The 19,207-nt window shown below is 39.3% G+C and overlaps 1 protein-coding gene and 1 pseudogene across 1 annotated transcript; one reads left to right on the forward strand and one right to left on the reverse strand.

Moving 5' to 3' along the window:
- Positions 1-1,047: 1,047 nt before the first annotated feature.
- On the reverse strand, positions 1,048-1,974 carry LOC115672203 (CASP-like protein 1F1; annotated as a pseudogene).
- Positions 1,975-7,304: 5,330 nt separating this feature from the next.
- Positions 7,305-15,207, forward strand: LOC115672340 (beta-amyrin 28-monooxygenase-like). The gene is made up of 4 exons (XM_030594131.2): positions 7,305-7,887; positions 9,675-10,130; positions 14,262-14,449; positions 14,756-15,207. Exons 1-4 carry the CDS (start codon positions 7,404-7,406, stop codon positions 15,053-15,055), a joined length of 1,428 nt encoding a protein of 475 aa, XP_030449991.1. The 5' UTR covers positions 7,305-7,403; the 3' UTR covers positions 15,056-15,207.
- The last annotated feature ends 4,000 nt before the right edge of the window (positions 15,208-19,207 follow it).

The raw sequence follows: 19,207 nt of genomic DNA on the forward strand, positions 1-19,207 counted from the left end.
TTCTTTGTTTTTCTCTTTTACATTAACAATTTAATTTTTCGTTTTTAGGAAAAATTGTCCAAAAAGTCATAAACAAACCTATTGCACTTTTGCCAATTCATGCATAAACCTTTTAATTGTGTCAATTGAGTCATAAACAATTTCATTTTTTTTTTCAATTGAGTCAATTCGATCAATTTTGGTCAGAAATCGCTAACGTGGACACCGGCCGTCCTGTGTGGCGTCGCCGGCGCTGACATGGACAATTTTCAATAATATTTTAACATTTATTTTTGAATTTAATTTATTTATTCTTTTTTTCCTTTTTTTTCTTTTGTTTCTCTCTTTTTTTTTGCCCTTCTTCCTTTGGCTAGTCACTGGACCCAAGGTCGACCTTGCTGTCCTTTGGCGAAACTCGCCTACAGTGATGACAAGGTTGGCCTTGCCTTGACTGGGCAAGGCTTGGACAGGTGAGGCTCGCCCTCGCCAGTGGCCAGCGGGGGTGAGCTTTGCCAGAGTTCGGCGAGGTTGACTTTGCTAGCCCTAATCTCTAGCTAGTCGCCGAATTGGCTAGAGGAAGAAGGGCAGAAAAAAAAAGAGAAAGAAAAAAAAGAATAAAAAAATAAAAATTATTAAAATATTATTAAAAATTGTCCACTTTAGAGCCAGCGTCGCCACGTGGGACGGTTGATGTCCACGTCAGCGATTTCTAGCTAAAATTGGCGGGATGGACTCGATTGACAAAAAGTGAAAAGGTTTATGACTCAATTTACATAATTAAAAGGTTCATGACTGAATTGATAAAAGTGTAATAAGTTTAGGACTTTTTGGATAATTTTTCCATCATTTTTATGAGATGTTGTGAGTTTTTATTTTGCTGAATAGTTATTAGTATTATAAAATAAGGCATCTTTTTTATAAGACAAAGATATCTTTGTTATATGAACACGTTCTAATAATTGAAAAAATAGAGTGAATTTTTTCCATGATTTGCTGCCTAAGAAAATGTTATGAATGCCTCCAACATGCCTGCTTTACATTCGTCCCTGACGCAAGGTGAAAATGTCATTACCCCGATTGATTTTCTGCATGATCTCCTCCTCGAAGCTTTGAACTTGCATACCTAAACCTGGTGCCGGAGTTACAGGCGGAGATGACGGTGAGAATCATGAGAAGAAGGAAAGATACATAGGAAATGGCGATTGAGATGGTGACTCTATCGCAAAATTTGCCGAGGTGATCGCGGATGGGCATCCATCCTGCGTGTGCATTTCCATGCTTCCCCACGTAGCCGATAGCCATCGTGGCCGCACACCCTGCCATCACCAATGTCATCACCACCTACAAGCATGAACGATTTTGAAATTAGCCAAATGATGTCACGAACCATACGATATAACGCGCCTCGGTACATACCAAGTCGTGAAGGAAGATGAAAATGTAGCTGCTAGAGCAGCAGTCTCTTCGTCTGACGATTATGAGAAGGAATAACAAGGATAACAGACAGAGAGCGCAGGCCACTAAATTTGCATGTGCAAAGAACCTGCAATTGGAACTCAATGGTTAGTGTGAAAATCAAGAAGAAAGACAATAATTAACTACTTTGAGGTTTCGCGATTTCCTGGGCCTAGGTCCAAGGCTTGTCATGACCTTATAATTTACAATGAAGAAAATCCAACGTCTTTTTGTCATGGAGGGCCCAGACATGGATTTCTAAATCGATAGTCACTCAAAGGGTTGTTCAGACTCTTCAATTGATCAGGCAAAACCGCTTACTGTGAAACATTACTTGAAAGCCGGGGAATAAGTATATCAAGCATCGACGGGAATGCCGAAAACCGCTGTGGATTGCTTGCTGGTCATCATCACCAATGCCGCGGCCAAAGTCGTGGCGATCGACAGTACTCTCAAGCAATTCTGAATGATGGTTCCCAAGAGAAAATGGTTCCTGGACATGTGGATGGGTTGGTTTTGCTCTAGTGTCTTCTCAACCATCTTGTACTTCCTCCTTATTTTGAGACAGGAAGGAGTGTTTGGTGTCGGAGGATCATTTTTTATAGGGGCAATATCTAACAAAAAAAAGAAAAAGAAAATAATGTTAAAGAAAAGGTGAAGTGGAACTGATGGATCCAAGATCAAGAGACTTGGGTCACCTTTAAATCCCAGACACACATACATCGGTAAAAGAGGATCTCTCCCTAAATTTGGGGATGAAATGGGATTAACTTCCTAATATTTAGGTGTGTTCATGGACTAAGTTTTAAATTATTGTTCTCTAACGAAAAGAGATGTGATCATCTTGGTTATGGGAGGTAGTTCAATTATGTGATAAAAATAATCCACGCGAGCTTTTATGCAGAAGAATCTAAAAATTATGTTTGCAAATTGTGGAGGGTTAATTGAAGGCTATAAATAGGTTAGCCTTGCTCAGTCGAGTGTGTGACATAAAAAATAAAACCAGAAAGAAGCATTCCATGTACAAGTCCTTGTAATACAAAATCCATTAAATTTTCCATGTACAAGCCCTTGTAATACAGTTATGACCAATGTTACCTCACACTCACTAGTCATTCCTACTTTCAATGGCTATAGCTATGGCCATCGGAGCATTACAATGATTATTTTTTTTATGGCTCAGGATTTATGGGACATCGTGAAGAAAGTATATGCGGCTTCGAAAGAAAGTGCAACCATTCCGGCATAATAATTACAGAAAAGGATGCAAAGGGTCTACGTGTCGTCCAACAAGCATTCTTGGAAATGATATTTGCAGGAGTCATTGGATCGAAGACCCAAAAAAGGGCATGAGATGTACTACAATAAAAGTTTCAAAGCCAACAAAAGTGCACACCATTAGACTTCAATAACTTAGAAGGAAATTAGAGTATACTAAAATGAAATATTATGAGATCGTTCAACAATATTGTGGTACATTAGAAGAACATGCAAATGAGGGCTTGTGGAGATGATATCACTTAATAAAGGGTAGTAGAAAAAAATATTTACTAAAAAATACAATTCTATTGTCACCTTTATAGAAGAATCTAAGCATTTAACAATCTTATGGATGGGTGAATGGTACAAGATGAAGAATCGGTTAAAAGTGCCTTTCAATTTAAAATAAAAATAAAAAAGGGTCCCATAAATAAAAAAATGGTGAAAGGAGTTCATGGAAAAATAAAAGAGGAGGAGAAACCTCTTCGAGAGAAAAATGTCTACCTTGTAGTATTTGCAAGAAAACAAATCACATGAAAAAGATTGATGGTTTTAAGATAAACAAAAATGTCGATCTTGTATAAAATATGTCCGCATAGAAAAAGATCGTCTTTCAAAAAAAAAATTACCGAGCTATTAGGTTGAAGAAAAGGAAATATAGACAATACGTTTTACATAGACCAAGCATCAAGTGGCATGTTGATAGTGGGTGCAGTAACCACATGATAGGGGATAAATCATTCACCGATATTTATACATTGGTAAAAATCCAAGTGAGATTCGGTAATGAAGCATTAGTCAATGTGTGGGAACAAGACACTATAGCCATTGAAACAAAGAAAGGCCCCAAGCATATTCGCGACTTATATTCAGTCCCTAGTCTAGCACAAAATTTACTTAGTGTGGGCCAAACGATAAAAAATGGATATTCTCTGTAAATTAAAGGAGATACCTGCACTATCTATGACAAATATAAAAATCAAGTTATTGACTCTGTTAAAATGGAGAACAGAAACTTTCCTCTACAATGAAAATATGCCAGAGATAGAGTTATGCAAGCTCCAGTTGATGATTCATGGTTATGGCATCAAAGATTCGGCCACTACAACTTTGTTGAGCTAAAAACTATCGATAGAAAAATATGATAAGAGACTTTTCATACCTTTCATAAATTTCAGACGTTTGTGGAGTCTGTCTTTTGGGAAAAGAACAAAGGTAGTCCTTCCATTTGGAGATACATGTAGATCTTAAAAAACCTTTGGAACTACTTCAAATCGATGCATGCTGCCCATTGAGGACCTCCACATCCAACCGAAGTAAATATTTCGGACTCTTGATCGATGACAACACAAGAAGGACGTGGGTCTACTTTCTTTGACAACGAATCGGAGGGTTTTTTCTATTTTCAATAAGTATGAGAACCACATTGAAAAGAAAAGTTGGCGCAGCATCAAGGTCCTAAGAAGCGACAGAGGCATCGAATACAATTTTAATGAGTTCAACAAATTATGTGAAGATGAAGGCGTTCATCATCAACTAAAAATTGGCCATGCCCTAGAGCAAAATGGAGTTGTAGCAGGAAAGAATGGAACCGTCGTGAAGATGGCATGGTCCATACTCAAGGAAAAAGGATTTCCTAACACATTATGGGCAGAAGCAATATATATATAGAAGTATACTTACTAAATAGGTGTGGACGGAAGCCTTCAGCGAAGTATTCCAAAGTGTTCGGTTGGATATTCTACGTCGATGTCCCTACTAAAAAAAAGGAGCAAGCTCGACGAGAAGATAGAAAAGGGAATATTTATCGGCTACAACGACCAATCGAAAGGCTCGTGGTGAAGGATATTTGCAACAACTAGATATTGATTGCACTGAGACTTTCGCCTGCCTCGATACTATTCGTGCCTCCATAGCCTCAGCAGCACAAAAAAAGGTGGAAAATCTATTAGCTCAATGTAAAATCAACATTTCTAAATGGATACCTTCAAGAAGAAATTTACGTGGAAGAATCACCGGGCTTTGTGGCCAAAGGCAAAGAGAAAAAGGTCCCAAGACTCAAGAAGGCCTTATATGGGTTAAAACAAGCATTGTAAGCGTGTTATAGCAAAATTAACAAATATTGGGAGGAGCATGAGCGAGCCAACGCTCTACATCAAGACTCAGGGTAGGCTTGACACTCTTATCGTCTCTCTTTATGTATGGTGAGCAAAAGCAATCATTTGAATCGGACCAAATCGGTCAGTTCGGGACCATTAGGGGCACTGATTCAGTTCCCGATTTCATGTGTGGAATCGCCCATCCATCCGATCTATATGGATTGGATTGAATTATTGTACGAAAAAAAATATTTTTTCAGCCCACACGCCACTTTTCTCGATCTCCATAAAATCACCAAAAAACAAAAACTAAAAGACAAAAATTAAATAATAAAAAAATTAAAGATGAAAAAGAACCATAAGGAAAAGCATTTATCTCTTTCTCTCCCCCTCTCTATCTATTCCTTTTCCTTAAGTCACGCTCACTGGTCACTTCTATCCTTTTCTCGCTCTCATCTCTCTTATTATTGTTCATTATTTAATTTCCATTAAATACCTGAAAATGCTAGTTATTTAATAATTCTCCCTTATAATAATATATCTTTCTCACTCGCAAACGCAAGATCTTCACTATGTCAACTTTTTCTTCAATCAATTATCCTTTGGGAGATAGAATCTGTATGTATGATATCTCTCTCTCTCTCTCTCTCGAATGAAATGGGCATCATTTGTTTCTCGTAGCAATGGCTCTCACGTTGTAGAAGATGCTATGACCGAAAGGAACTCCCAAATTGCGTGATCACTTTTTCGAGAAAAGGATCTTTCGCTTCAACCCAGTGAGTTTATTGAGTTTTAGCAAGCTTAGTGAGTGAGTAGAGCGAGTTGCTTGGGACCGAAGTGGAATCGGTTCCCTCTCCAGCAACGACTAGAATCGATGAGTAAGCCTCCCTTCGTTTTCTTGTATTGTAGAAATGAGCTGAAATCGTTTAGTGAGCGAGCCTACCTCTATTTTCTCACAACATGCTACCAGTTCCATTGACTCACTTGCGAATCGAATTGGACCAATCGATTCGTTTCGGTCTTATTCCAAGACCAGGTGGGCCGATTCCCGGTTCTAGAAATTAGGAAATGGCCCCTCTAGTTCGGTTCCCATTTTCTGGGTGGGAACCGGACCACCTAGGAACGATCACCCCCTGTCTCTATGTAGATGATCTCATGTATACTGGGAGCAATGAGAAAATGATTCAAAAATTCAATAAAAGATAATATTGTATTTGAGATGACAGAATTGGGCTTGATGCACTATTTTTTTGGCGTCGAGATCAATAAAAATGAAGGATTTTTCATCACGCTGAAGACATATGCGGAAAACCCCCTGAAGAAATTCAAGATGAACTATTGCAAAAAAGTTGCCACACCGCTTGTGTCAAACAAGAAATTACTAAAGGAAGATGGAGTAGAAGAGGCCGATGCTTTTCTCTACAAAAGCCTTATTAGGAGACTATTATAATCTCATTGCTACACAACCATACATCATGTACATGACCACTTTACTATCAAGCTTCATGCAGAGTCCAAGCCAAATTCACTTTGGAACTGTCAAAAGAATTCTAAAATATTTACAAGGAATAACAGTTAATAGCATTTGGTATCAGCCAAGTGCAAACGCAAAGCTATTTGGTTACACCGACAGTGATTGAGTAGGTTCATCTGATGATATGAGTACTATTGGTTATGAATTCACACTAAGTTCCGGAATGTTCTCATGGGTATTGAAAATCAAGACTCGTTGGCATAGTCTACCATAGTGGAGTATGTCACGGCCGCTACTATCACTAGTCAAGCATTATGGCTTCAAATAGTAGAGGACATAAGAGAAACGCATGCAAAACATATTCCATTATCTTGCGACAAGAAGTCCACTATCGTAATCTCTAAAAATCCTATATTTCATTAAAGAGCCAACATATTGCCATCAAATATTACTTCATCCGAGAAGTGTGAAGAAATTAAGAGATCAAGCTCAAGTATTGCAGAACAGAGGATCGAGTCGCAAACATATTTACTAAAGCACTACTACAAGTCAGGTTCAAGACATTACGCAAAATGGTCTCTGTGCGAAGAAAATGGACCAAGAAGGAGCGTTAAACAATTATCCATTTACCAGAAACCTCTAGATTAATCGTTACCATTCTACAAAACTCTTGTCTATGCCTATGGGATGTTGTTAAAGTTTGTGATAAAAAAAGAGTCCAGCTGAGATCTTATATAGAAGAATCTAAAAATTATCTATGTAACTAGCTAAGATTTTTTTACTATGTCAGTTAATTGAAGGCTATAAATAGGCTAGGCTATTCCAGCTGAGTGGGTGGAAAAAAAAAAAACAGAAGTAAGCATCCTATGTACGAAGCCCTCGTACTGCAAAATCTATTGAATTTCTTTTGGTCCTCCTTTTGCTTTAAAATCAGCCGCCCACTAACCTTGTATTATTAATATTTTAATATTTTTTTCATTCAATGTCAAACTAGCAATGTTTATACAAAGACCCGACTTAATCAATGCCGTCACTCGATTGACATTTCTTCTCAAAAACATTGCTCTCTCTCTCTCTCTCTCGTTCGTTATTGAACGATCATTTCACAACCCAAAGAAGCAAAATAGTGAAAAGCCATGCAAGTCTTGACCCTAGCTCCGGCCTTAGTTTTTCTCCTCGTCCTCGCAATTACTAAACTACTCAAATCCAAAACCCCCCATCCGAAACTCCCGCCGGGGAGCTTTGGATGGCCGATCATTGGCGAGAGCCTCGAGTTCCTCCGTTCCCACCATGAAGGGAGACCGGAGAAGTTCATCCAGGACCGGATGAGCAAGTACAACTCCCCCGTGTTCAAGACCTCGGTGCTCGGGGAGCCGATGGTCATCCTGTGTGGGCCAGCGGGGAACAAGTTCCTGTTCTCGAACGAGGGCAAGAAGGTGGCGCTGTGGTGGCCGAGCTCGGTCAGGAAACTGATGGGGAGGTGCCTCGTAGCCAAGGCTGGGGTCGAGGCGAGGTCGGACAAGAAACTGCTCATGAGCTTCTTTAATCCGGAGGCGCTCATGAGGAGTGTTCAGGTCATCGATGAGGTGACAAAGGCCCATCTTAGGACTCACTGGAAAGGTATGTGCATATCAAAGATCATTAATCATTAATTACACTTGAAATTTGTATCTTTTGTGATTCTATGATGAATCTCACGGTGCTCTCTGAACATATTACTCGGTCAAAAAACACACAATTCTCGCAATAGGGGGTCGTCACGGGTTTAGAAATTGCTTCCCTTTTTTAAGTCATTTCTTGCTCCACTTTCACAATAGACAAACTTCTTCGGTGGATAAACAATGGGGCACCAATAAAGAGAGGTAAAGTAATCGGATGAATCACGTTGACCAGGGGCGGCGGCGTCAGGAAATTGAAAGTTATAAAAATGAAAAATCCTTTTAGTAAAAGAAAAGCACGTGAAAAGGTGTCTCTCCATATGAATATTTGTCCTAAATACGAGGAAAAAGAAAAGGTTTAATGAGAGAGTGTACTGTTCCTCGGAGAATGACTGGCGAATGAAGACAACAACCGCGCGCAGTTGGGCCCTTGTGGCCTTAGCAATCGCATAGAACAGCAAACCCATGTCCATCTCTTCTAATTCAAGAATAGATATGAGCCTCACTCTATTTTCACGCTTTAAATAACTAACATTCACTCAAATTATTGAGTTGATGAAAATAGTTTCAAGAGAATTGATTGATCAACAAGGTGAAAATGGTGAAAGTTGTTATATATTGAAAATGTAAAAGCTGCTCATTGACATGATTAACAACGTTGTTTTACTCCTCCATCATCAGTTCCGTTCGTTTTTATACAAACTTCATTTCCTCTCTTATACTTACTAATGTGCTTAAGCTGAATTCTGTGAGGGATACATTACAATGACTTCGAATGTGGTTGGTAATTTTTGTTAATTAACTTATGTCAAATCTAAAGTATAACCATAGAGAGTTCACAATTTAACTATCACTCAAAAAAGAACTTGAACCAAAGAAGTGTATATGACGGAGTTATTGGATATTGAACTCTAGAGAGAGATTGTATATAAATTTCTACACATCACCGCTTTATTGATATTTGTTTAAAACAAAATATCTATCATTAAGTACATTAAAGTAGTTGAATCTTAGAGGATTCTTATAGAAAAGCAACTAATCTGTAACCTTCTCCGACTTAAACACAAGAGAAGAGCCAATAGTTAAAAAGTAGATGAAATCATGAGATTGATTGACACATTAAAGGTATGTATTTCCCTTTTCATCAATCTTAGCATTGATGAGAGTGTGTCTAAAGCTAATCTAGGGGTATCGAAAGCTATTTGAATTTTAGGTTGTGTCTAAAGCTATCGAAGGAGTGAAAATTATGTAGCCTAAACAAATTGGAAAGATGTGCATTTTTAATTATTGGGGAGGAACCTCTTTCAAGTAGGCGCAATTCTCGACTATCATCAGATTACAAGACTAAAACTGTGCGTGCACTAATTAGGTGGTGTATGATTCCGATTATTTGTGACTACGAATTTTTTATTTTTATTTTTATGTTTCTGTTGTTGGCATGCATGCTGGGCTCTGTGTAACTACGCACTCGCACCTTTGTCCTCATCCATCGTGAACAGTTGTCCAATTCATTTATTTTTTTACTAATAGTGAAAAAGGTTGGTTAAAACTAATCTAGCAAGTTAATCATCATACATGTTCAATGGAACTTGATACCGACACAATTCTCGAATGTAATTCGTCTAGATAGAAGCATAAAGGATTCTTAAGATTGGCATCTCTGAACATATGCAGGAGCAATTTCTAGATCTTAACTCATCAAAATCTACAATAATCGCATTATATAAATCTCTGTGTGTGTGTGTGAAGGCAAAGATCAGCTGGAGGCATACTCAACCCTGAAGCAGCACACCTTCGACCTCGCGTGCCGGCTGTTCATGAGCATCACAGACCCGCAGCTCATCTCGAGGCTTGCCGAACACTTTCACGTGTTCCTCAGGGGAGTCATTGACTTCCCCATCAACGTCCCAGGCACAAAGTTTTATCGGGCAAAGAAAGCGGCCGATTCCATCAGGAAGGAGCTCCGGGTGTTGGTGAAGCAGCGCCGGATGGAGCTGGAGAAGAAGATGGCCTCACCTTCGCAAGACCTCATGTCGCACCTGATAGCGAACGGAGACGAGAATGGGAAGCTCATGCCCGAGGTGGAGATCATAAACAACATGTTGAATCTCCTATTCGCTGGCCATGATACGTCCACTTCCACTCTAGTGTTGATCATCAAGTACCTGAGTGAGCTGCCTCATGTATTCGAGAAGTTCATTGCCGGTTAGTCCCTCTTTGTCCTTGGTTTTCCTAGTCACCAGTGTGTTGAGTGCACAGCGTGGCTCTGATAATACTTTTTGAGAAAGACACGAAACTCACTTAAAGAAAACAAACTTTTTTATTAAATGCGCTTCTATAATTTTGGTTCGGAGAAATTCTCACACACCCACACTTACACACACACTTGAAATGGGAGTCAATTATTTGCCCACACATTTCTAGTTACAATAGCTTACAAGAAAACATTTAGATATTTAAGGAGTAGCCTAGAAAAATCTAGAATTTTCAGGGAAGAGAGGAGGCCTAACATTTTTTTTTCAAACTACTCTTCTGTCAACGTGGATCTGGCAACCATGCCAAGTTGCTCACGAAACTCTTAGAACTTTGCTGCTCAAAGTGCTTTAGTGAAGACATCTATAACTTGATCACTTGTTTTGGCGTACTTCAACTCTATCTCGCCTAGTAATACCTTTTATCGCAAGAAGTGATAGTGTACTACTACATGCTTGGTCCTTGCATGAAAAAATGGATTCTTTGGTAGCTTATGGTTGATAGATTATCACAGTTCAGCTGCGTCAAGTAGTCTAGCAGTTGATGGAGATCCTCCATCAACTATACCAGCTACGTATTCTCTTGAGCTGCCTTGTTGCTGCTCTATACTCAGCTTCCACTGTAGACAATGACACAGTTGGTTATCTTTAAATACACCATGACACCACTGCTATCCGAGAATAAGCATTTACCCGCTAGTTGATCGCCTTGTGTCACGATCTCTAGCAAAGTCAACATTGCAATGCCTCACTACCTTACACAATGCTTCTTTCTTATCCAAGAGTCGAAGATCAAATATATCCTTTACATACCTTATTATTTGTTTGGCTGCATCCAAGTGAGGCTTTTGTGGTCTCCCATGAACCGACTTGCTTATCCCATTGTGAAGGTAATGTTAGGCCGTGTTATCGTTTGGTTAATAAGACTACCCACCAATTGCCTATACGTAGGTTAATCTTCCAATTCTCGTCCCTCGACTGCACAGCTTTATATTTCCATCCATAGGAGTAGATATTGGCTTGCAATCAAGCATTCCAAACTTTTGTACGAGATCTCGTGCATACTTCTGTTAACATAGAAACAACCTTGTTTTGGTTTGCTCAAACTAGAGTACCATAAAGTGTTTCAATTAAGCTCCTTTATCTGAAACCGCACCAAGAGGTTGGCTCTAATTTGACATATCACCTTTACATCATCTCCAGCAATTATCAAATTATCCACATAGATCAGTATTACTACAAGCTTTCCATCTTCTGCCTTCATAAACAAGTTCGAGCTTGTTGGGGCTACAGAGTAGCCACTTTGCATCAAGAATTCCACAATCTTTAGATACCACATTTTTGGGGCTTGTTTTAAGCCATAGAAATCTTTCTTTAACTTAGAGACGTAGCCTAAATGAGCATTACTCTTGAAACCATCTTGTGGCTCCATGTATATATCTCGATCTAACTCCCAATGTAGAAAGGCATTTTTCTAGTCCATCTGCCACAACTTCCATGACTTAATTCTGCAAGTGCTAGTGAGATCTTACTTTAGTAACCTTTGCCACTGGGCTAAATGTTTTGTCATAATCTATGCCATACTCCTCGAGCAAATCTTTGAGCAACCTGCTGCCTTATATCTTTCATTGACCCATTTAGTTGAGTTTTAAATTTGCAAACCCATTTGCAAGATATAGGATGTACCTCTTTAGGTCTTGGCACCAAATCTCCTGTCTCATTTTGCCTTAGTGCTTGCATCTCTTCTTCCATAACCTTCTTCCATTTCGCGCTTTGCGAGGCTTCGTCGTATTTAGATGGATCACTTACTTCGACAACTCGGTCAACGTCGTATTTGCATATTTGGGATTTGGTTCCCTCTGCCTTGTTGATCATCTGAGCAGAGGCACTTGCTCTTCAGGTTCTTTTATCTGATTTGGTTGGAGCTCTTCTGTTGTTCTCAGACGTCCCCCTGTTCACCATGGACTCTTTGATTTTTCTGGTGACGGTGCTCTGACTTCTCTTCTAGCTACGGGTTCGCCTTCTACATTTACTTCTTCAATCGACTGGACCTTATCAAGCTTATCATTTCTTTCATTCTTCCATCAACCTTTGAATGAGCTTCTTCTTCAATTTGTTTTGAATTTGGCTATTCAAGGGCTTGTGACGACCACCATGATGATAGTCTGTCAAGCACCACAATTCCGGAAGTGGAATATCGTCTGTTGTAGGATCACAAACACTTACCTTTTCCTTTTACCATCATATTTCACAAATATACGGCGAACTACCTTCCTATCAAACTTGATGCGTAGATGATCAAGCACGAATGCATAACATATACAACCAAGTACTCTAAACTGACTCATGATGGGCTTGCGATTCCATTACGTCTCGTATGGTGTCATGAAACCAAGCCTTGCTGGGGTAGTCTATTGATCTCCTGCTCTGCTGTCTTTATACATTCGGCCCAAAAGCCACATTCCTTGCATGCAGCATGCTCCTGCGACTCTCTGCCAAATGCCAATTCTTTCTTTGGGCAACTCCATTTTGTTGTGATGTATTCAAGCAGGTAAATTGTCGACATAACTTACATATTTGTAGATATTTTGTGAATTCGTGTGATGTATACTCTCCCCCATTATCAGTACAAAGGCATTGTTCCTATTTAATTCTCTACTTTTTCTTGGAACTCTTTAAGTTTGTCTAATGTCTCGAAATTTTCTTTCATAAAGTTGACCTAGATGTACCCGGAAAAGTCATCAATGAACGTTATCATCGACTTTGATCCTCTAACAAACGGATGTTTTGTTGGTCCAAATCCATATGAGTGGATAAGCTTGAGAGGCATCTTAGCTCTGAACGTAGACTCCTCATATAGAAGTTGATGTGCGTTCATATACTGGCACCCAGCACTAATTACGTTTGCTCAAACATCTAATTGGGGGTGACCCTTTGGCATAGCCTTCTCATCATCACGTTCTACTTGTGGTAGCTTACATGCTCGAGCCTAGCGTTCCACAAGTTAGGCGTCTCGCTCTTTCGAGTTGTGTCCACGTATGCCATCTGTGCCGACATCACGTAGACACACTCCAGTTGATGCCCCTCTATGATTAGTGTATTGGTGGGTTTCCAATTGCGGTACACCTTAACGTTTCTCGGACCAAACACCACATAATTGCTTAAATTTGTCACAATTTTTTTCTTCATTCCCGACACATGATACACATTTTGCAGTTTAATCTGATTTGAACTGAACTGGGGTGTTATCACCATTTAATTGACGTGGGTAATCGATAACCTTGAGTTGTTTGCGGTGACAACTACTCGTCCACCAGTGTACTTAGACATGCTTGATAGCTTGTCTTGATCTCCGATCATATGGTTTGAACAACCTGGGTCAACAATCCAATCATTATCATAACTGATTAATTTATCACTTATTGTGATAAGGGCCATTGCATCATCTGACTCAATGATACTGGTGGTCGTGAACTTTTCTTGCTCCTCTACGCAACCGACGCTTGGAAATCCCATTCTTCTCCATTGTCATTCTCCTTCCCGATAAAAATTGCGACATTTCCCTCCACCCGCTTGAACGAACAGACTCTAGCAAAGTGACCTACTTTGCCGCAAATAGAGCATCGTCCACTATGCCTTCTGTTGCTTTTATCTTCATTGTGATCCTTGTCGCGATCCCGGTGAGCTCCCCCTAGTTGAGTGCTCGTCCTTTCTGGTTGCCTCTGCTAGTTTCCATGATTTTTCCTCAGTTTGCCATCTCTATTGCCATCTCTATTGCCACACCCACACTTACACATTTGAAACGGAACACTTCTCGGCTATTCATAGGCCTAACAAGGAGGTGTAATTACCTCTACATATTTGTAGAGAAATACTTTCCTAGATTTATCTAGAGAATTCCTAGATGTAACCAATCTAGCAGCTACACATTGCTCCTTAAAATATCTTATAAGAAAATATCTAGACACTCGAGGAGTAGCCTGGAAAAATCTAGAATTCTTGGAGAGGAGAGGAGGTGCAACATTTTCTTCACAGTGCAATGTAATTGGCCTACGCGTATGTACTTAACATTCGCATTTGCCAGAGCAAAGGGAAATCGCGGCATCGAAGGCACGGGGAGAGCTGCTTTGGTGGGAGGATTTGCAGAAGATGAGATACTCGTGGAATGTCATCTCGGAAGTCATGAGGATGAGCGCGCCAGTATTCGGTTCTTTCCGCCAGGCCCTGGTTGATTTCACGTACGAAGGATATACCATTCCCAAAGGCTGGAAGGTAATGCATGCATTCGTTCTCCGTTACTACATCATATAAGTGCTTACTTCCTTCGTTAGAGCTGATCATGGGGCATCGTGGCACACACGGCGTACCCAAAAGGGCCTGAAGTGCAAAATCGACGAGTTTAGACAGTGCTGATTTCGTTTTCGGATGACGCCTTGCCCATCTAGGCCTGAATAATTATGAAAAAACTTCAGCTTTTTTTTTGGGGCGGGGCTTGCTAGATTTCCTTCTTCATTATTCTAGAAGAATTAGAAATTTATAATGGGCTTACTCGTTTGTTTCTTGCTCTGTCATGTATAGTTACATTGGAGTGCATGTGTAACACACAAAGACCCAAACTCCTACCCAAGAACGCTGACCTTCGACGAATCGAGGTTCGAGGGATCCGGGCCTGCACCATATTCATTCGTCCCATTCGGAGGCGGGCCGAGGATGTGTTTGGGGCTCGAGTTTGCGAGGGTGGAGCTACTCGTGTTCTTGCACAATCTGGTCAATGGATTTCACTGGAGTTTGGTCGACCCCAACGAGAAAATAATTTACGATCCCATGCCAATACCAGTTAAAGGACTTCCCATCCGTCTTCGAGCTCGTGACTCTTAGCTTTTTCTTGCTTCAATGGAGATAAAGCCACTTTGATGTTGTACTTAACTACCAATAAGCTATTCGCTTGTTTCTGTCTTACTATGAAACCTGAACGCTTGGCATCTGTACTATTCAAAGTGCCTTATGTCGTGTGTGTTGCGTTTCTGAGAGCTTTCGTCTGGTTGATTCTGTCCATTAAGCTCGCCATGCTTAGAATAAATTTTAAATAGTTCTGGAAAAGACAATAACATCAGTCGCACGACAGCTTAATGCTGGGAAAGAATTGCGAGGTCAGTGCGAACACATGGAGGAAGGATATTAGGGGGAGTGAAAATTCATTCACGAGTAATATCTATGCAAAAGGTTTGAATAGTCAATCGATAAACGTTTGACTGCATGTTATACTAGACCCAATTTTAGTGAAATAGCAACCAACATTTCGGGTGTATATGTTTGAGTGAACTAAAATTTTGCGAATTAGTTTTCTATATTTTCATGCGTTTGGTTTGCTGAAAATGATCGATCAATCAACATAAAATCATTTACGGTCAAAGAAAATAAGCACGTTCAAAGTTGGGAAAATAAATTTCCTAACCTGAAAATGGGAAAATATTTTTTCCGGAAAGTATTTTCTTTTATCACGAAATTTTCCCTGAGGGTGTGTTTGTTTCATCGAAAACTTCTTGTTGCTGAAAAGTATTCTTAGGAAATTCAATTTTAGAGAGAGCAAACTGTTTTTTTGTATGCTATAGAGGTTATATTTTCAGATCAAATTGTTAGTTAGTCATACTCTAGAGGTTAAAAAAGTAAGCAATTAAAGTAGGACATTTAAGCCATTTGGCAAAATAATTATCAATGTTATGCTCTTTCATTTAGGAAAAGCTAGCGTATGGAACGGGCCAATGAAACAAATATACATCGAAAAATAAGATGTTAAAATATATCTCGAGTTAAAATCCATTGAACGACTTGAATCGAAGTACATGGACATGATGCGTTATGCAAGGTTGTCACAATTGGAACGGGAAACAAGGAAATTGTGGAAATTTGGAAGGTTCTTCAAGAAGTATTCTATGTCCGAAATCGGGCGGAGCAAAACACGTTGATTTCCTTTTACGGATTAAAGTCGTTTTCATTATTTCCATGGTCTCCACATATATATCAGAATATGCGAAAGGGGATAATCTTCATGGCTTTTGGATTGGTATGGCTGGCAGCGTTTTTGGCATGTAATGCAAAGCAGAGCTTCTTTCTAACGTTACTTCTTGCAAAATTTGAGAGTGCTCAAGGTGTATCTGTTTGAGTGAAATAATTTTTTGCGAATTAATTTTTGGACTATCACGCATTTATTTTGTTAAATATAATCATCAACAGAAAATCGTTTATCATCATAGAAAATATGCATGCTTAAAGTTAGGAAAATGAATTTCCTAATCTGAAAAGGGGTAAACATTTTCCTAAAATACGATATTACGGAGAGGATTTTCCTTTATCATGAAATTTTCCCGAAATAAACACACCATAAGTTGACAAAATCTTGTATTAAGATTATGTGTATTTTACTGTGAGATTCAGTATTATTTCACGATAAATTGTGTAAGACTAAACACTAGGAATTATTAGGTGCATTTGAAGGTTGAGGAACACCTAAGAGTGAGTGATTCAAGTGCAGTTGTAATATTCGTTATATGGTTTGATCTATAATAAACTCCTATGTTGCTCTCATCGTGGAGTAGGTCCTACTGACTGAATCACGTAAGTTGGATGTTCAATTTATTTCGTTGTTCTATTTAATCGTTTGTTTTTCACAATAAAACTAAGAATTGTTACTTCACTCAAAGCTTCTTTCATTTTTGTTTTAGGATAAGTGCATTGGAAGTCCTAAAAAATATCGAGAAAGTGCAATTGAGTCCTAAAACTTTCAAAAAATACAATTAAGTCCTAAAACTTGTCACGAAATGCAATTGAGTTCTAAAAATTTCAACAAGTACAATCAAATCACAAAACTTGTCAAATTGGTTCAATCAAGCCTTTTTTTTAATTACACTTTTTGAAAATTTTTGGATTCGATTGCACTTTCGCGACAAGATTTAGGACTTGATTGTACTTTTTGAAAATTTTAAGACTCGATTGCACTTCGTGATAAGTTTTAAGGCTTGATTATACTTTTTAAAAGTTTTATGACTCAGTTGCACTTTTGTAATAAGTTTTAGGACTTTCAGTGCACTTATCCCTTCTGTTTCTGTTGACCACATAGCTTTGGCACTCTATCTATGAAGCTTTTCTGTTTTCTGTGTTTGAAAAGTTGATGAGGCTGCCGAATGCACAAAAAGATTGGGGGCATGGCGGGCATAAGTTTTGTTCTATAGCGCACTTTGAGATCTGTAATTTTCTTCCACCAATGTATGTCACAGGGTGATGCTTTCTTAGTTGAGCACTCTTCCATCAAATGAGGAGAAACGCAAGCCATCTTTCTCGTAATAGATTATTCTCAAGAATAGTATGACGAATTGTATCATCATCACTAATCGTACCACATGTAATTTGGCTCCGGCATCTAGTCCATTGAGCGAAACATATGTACCAGTTTAGCAAAACAACTAATTTCGATCTGTTGTGGCCATAATTTAGATAGCGGCATCAGATCATAACCACTGGGAGGCCAATCCCATTCCTCTAAGGTGATTATCATCCCAAATCCGGATTCTTGACACAACTCTGATGCCACTTTCATAAACCAATTTTTTTAACCCTTGTGCAAACTTTATACTTTATCCCGAGGACACAAAACTCTAGTCTTCAGCCCATATGAGTATGAGAGAAATCGGATCGTGATGCTTAGATGAACGTTGCATATACGTTAGGTGTGTGGTTGTAACCGTTTATTGTTCCTATTTATATACTGATGGGTTTGCCCCACTTGTCCAACATCCACCCAATCTAAGAAAACACTCTCTCTGTCCTCTCAGGGTCTGACCCAACAGAGATCCAAACCTGACCAAGATGCAAATGGAGCTCCGACTACCACCGTGGCCGCCGACACCTCCGCTAGTCACTCCGCCAAACCTGTGGCTGTTGAACGGCACCACTGCCGCTCCCCCTCCCTCGGAAGGCTCACGCGTGAGCCGATCCTGTGACCTCAGCTCATAGTCATCGTGGCTCATTCTTGTCAACAGCAACGGCGACGGCCAAAATATGATGATTTTGAAAGAAAGTATGAAAAAGATTGGTAATGCTTTTAGTATACCATGATAGATTGGCCTTCAAATCTCGCGATAATATTTTTTTTATATGTATTCTGTATACTGCTAAGTCAAAGTACGTGAATGGTCAGAATATAGATGCAGATAACCTTTTTCTCCAAGCATGGATCGGAGAAAGTCAGCAACTTCGGCTGCGCCCAATAAATAGAAAACTAAGGCGAGTCCCAGAGAGGCCCCACGACCGTGATGGTAAGTGTCGAATCTGGTCCCCTTCTCTTCGCTCCAAGTCAAATCGGGTCCCCCCTCCCCATGACTTCCCTCACTCCTTTTGCATTTCATTCAAAATCCCCTCCTTCACGCGCGTACAATCACCACCTTTAAGCTCGTTTTTGCCAGCAATAAACATGAAAGAAATTGCGGACAAAGAAAGTTTATGTGAGGAATTCAAGGACTTTTCTCTTGTTAAATGTGTTAAATATACCGACGTCATATTACTCATTCAATCATATTCTTTTATTTTGCAATCGTGGTACTAATCAAAATTTCGAATTCAATTTGAGGTCACGCTCGATATTTCAGAATCAAAGATTGAATAGTAGGGCATCTCAAAATAGCAAAGTTTTATCTCACTCGGACATGATGAAGAATAGAAAGTTAAAAAAAGGAAAATTCACCTTTGGACTTTGAATCTGTAACTCTTTTCAATCTAGATATTAATATGTTAGTTTTGTGTAATCAATTGAAAGTTGCATAAATTCTCTAATCATGTCATTCATGCTCTAAGGCCACTTAATTGGAGCTGACATGTCCGTCACAGTTGACTAGATCTAACTTGAAAATTGTTTTACCCCTTGAACTATCAACTAATAAGTGACATTGAAAACCCTCCCGCCGAATTGGATTCTGAATACACCCCCTCCTCTTTGGGATATTTTATGTTTAGAAACCTAAACTCTATGTTATCCTT

Source organism: Syzygium oleosum, unplaced genomic scaffold, assembly GCF_021117445.2.
Source record: "Syzygium oleosum isolate NSW1041296 unplaced genomic scaffold, Sole_v2.1 Sole_v2.12, whole genome shotgun sequence".
Lineage (NCBI taxonomy): Eukaryota > Viridiplantae > Streptophyta > Magnoliopsida > Myrtales > Myrtaceae > Syzygium > Syzygium oleosum.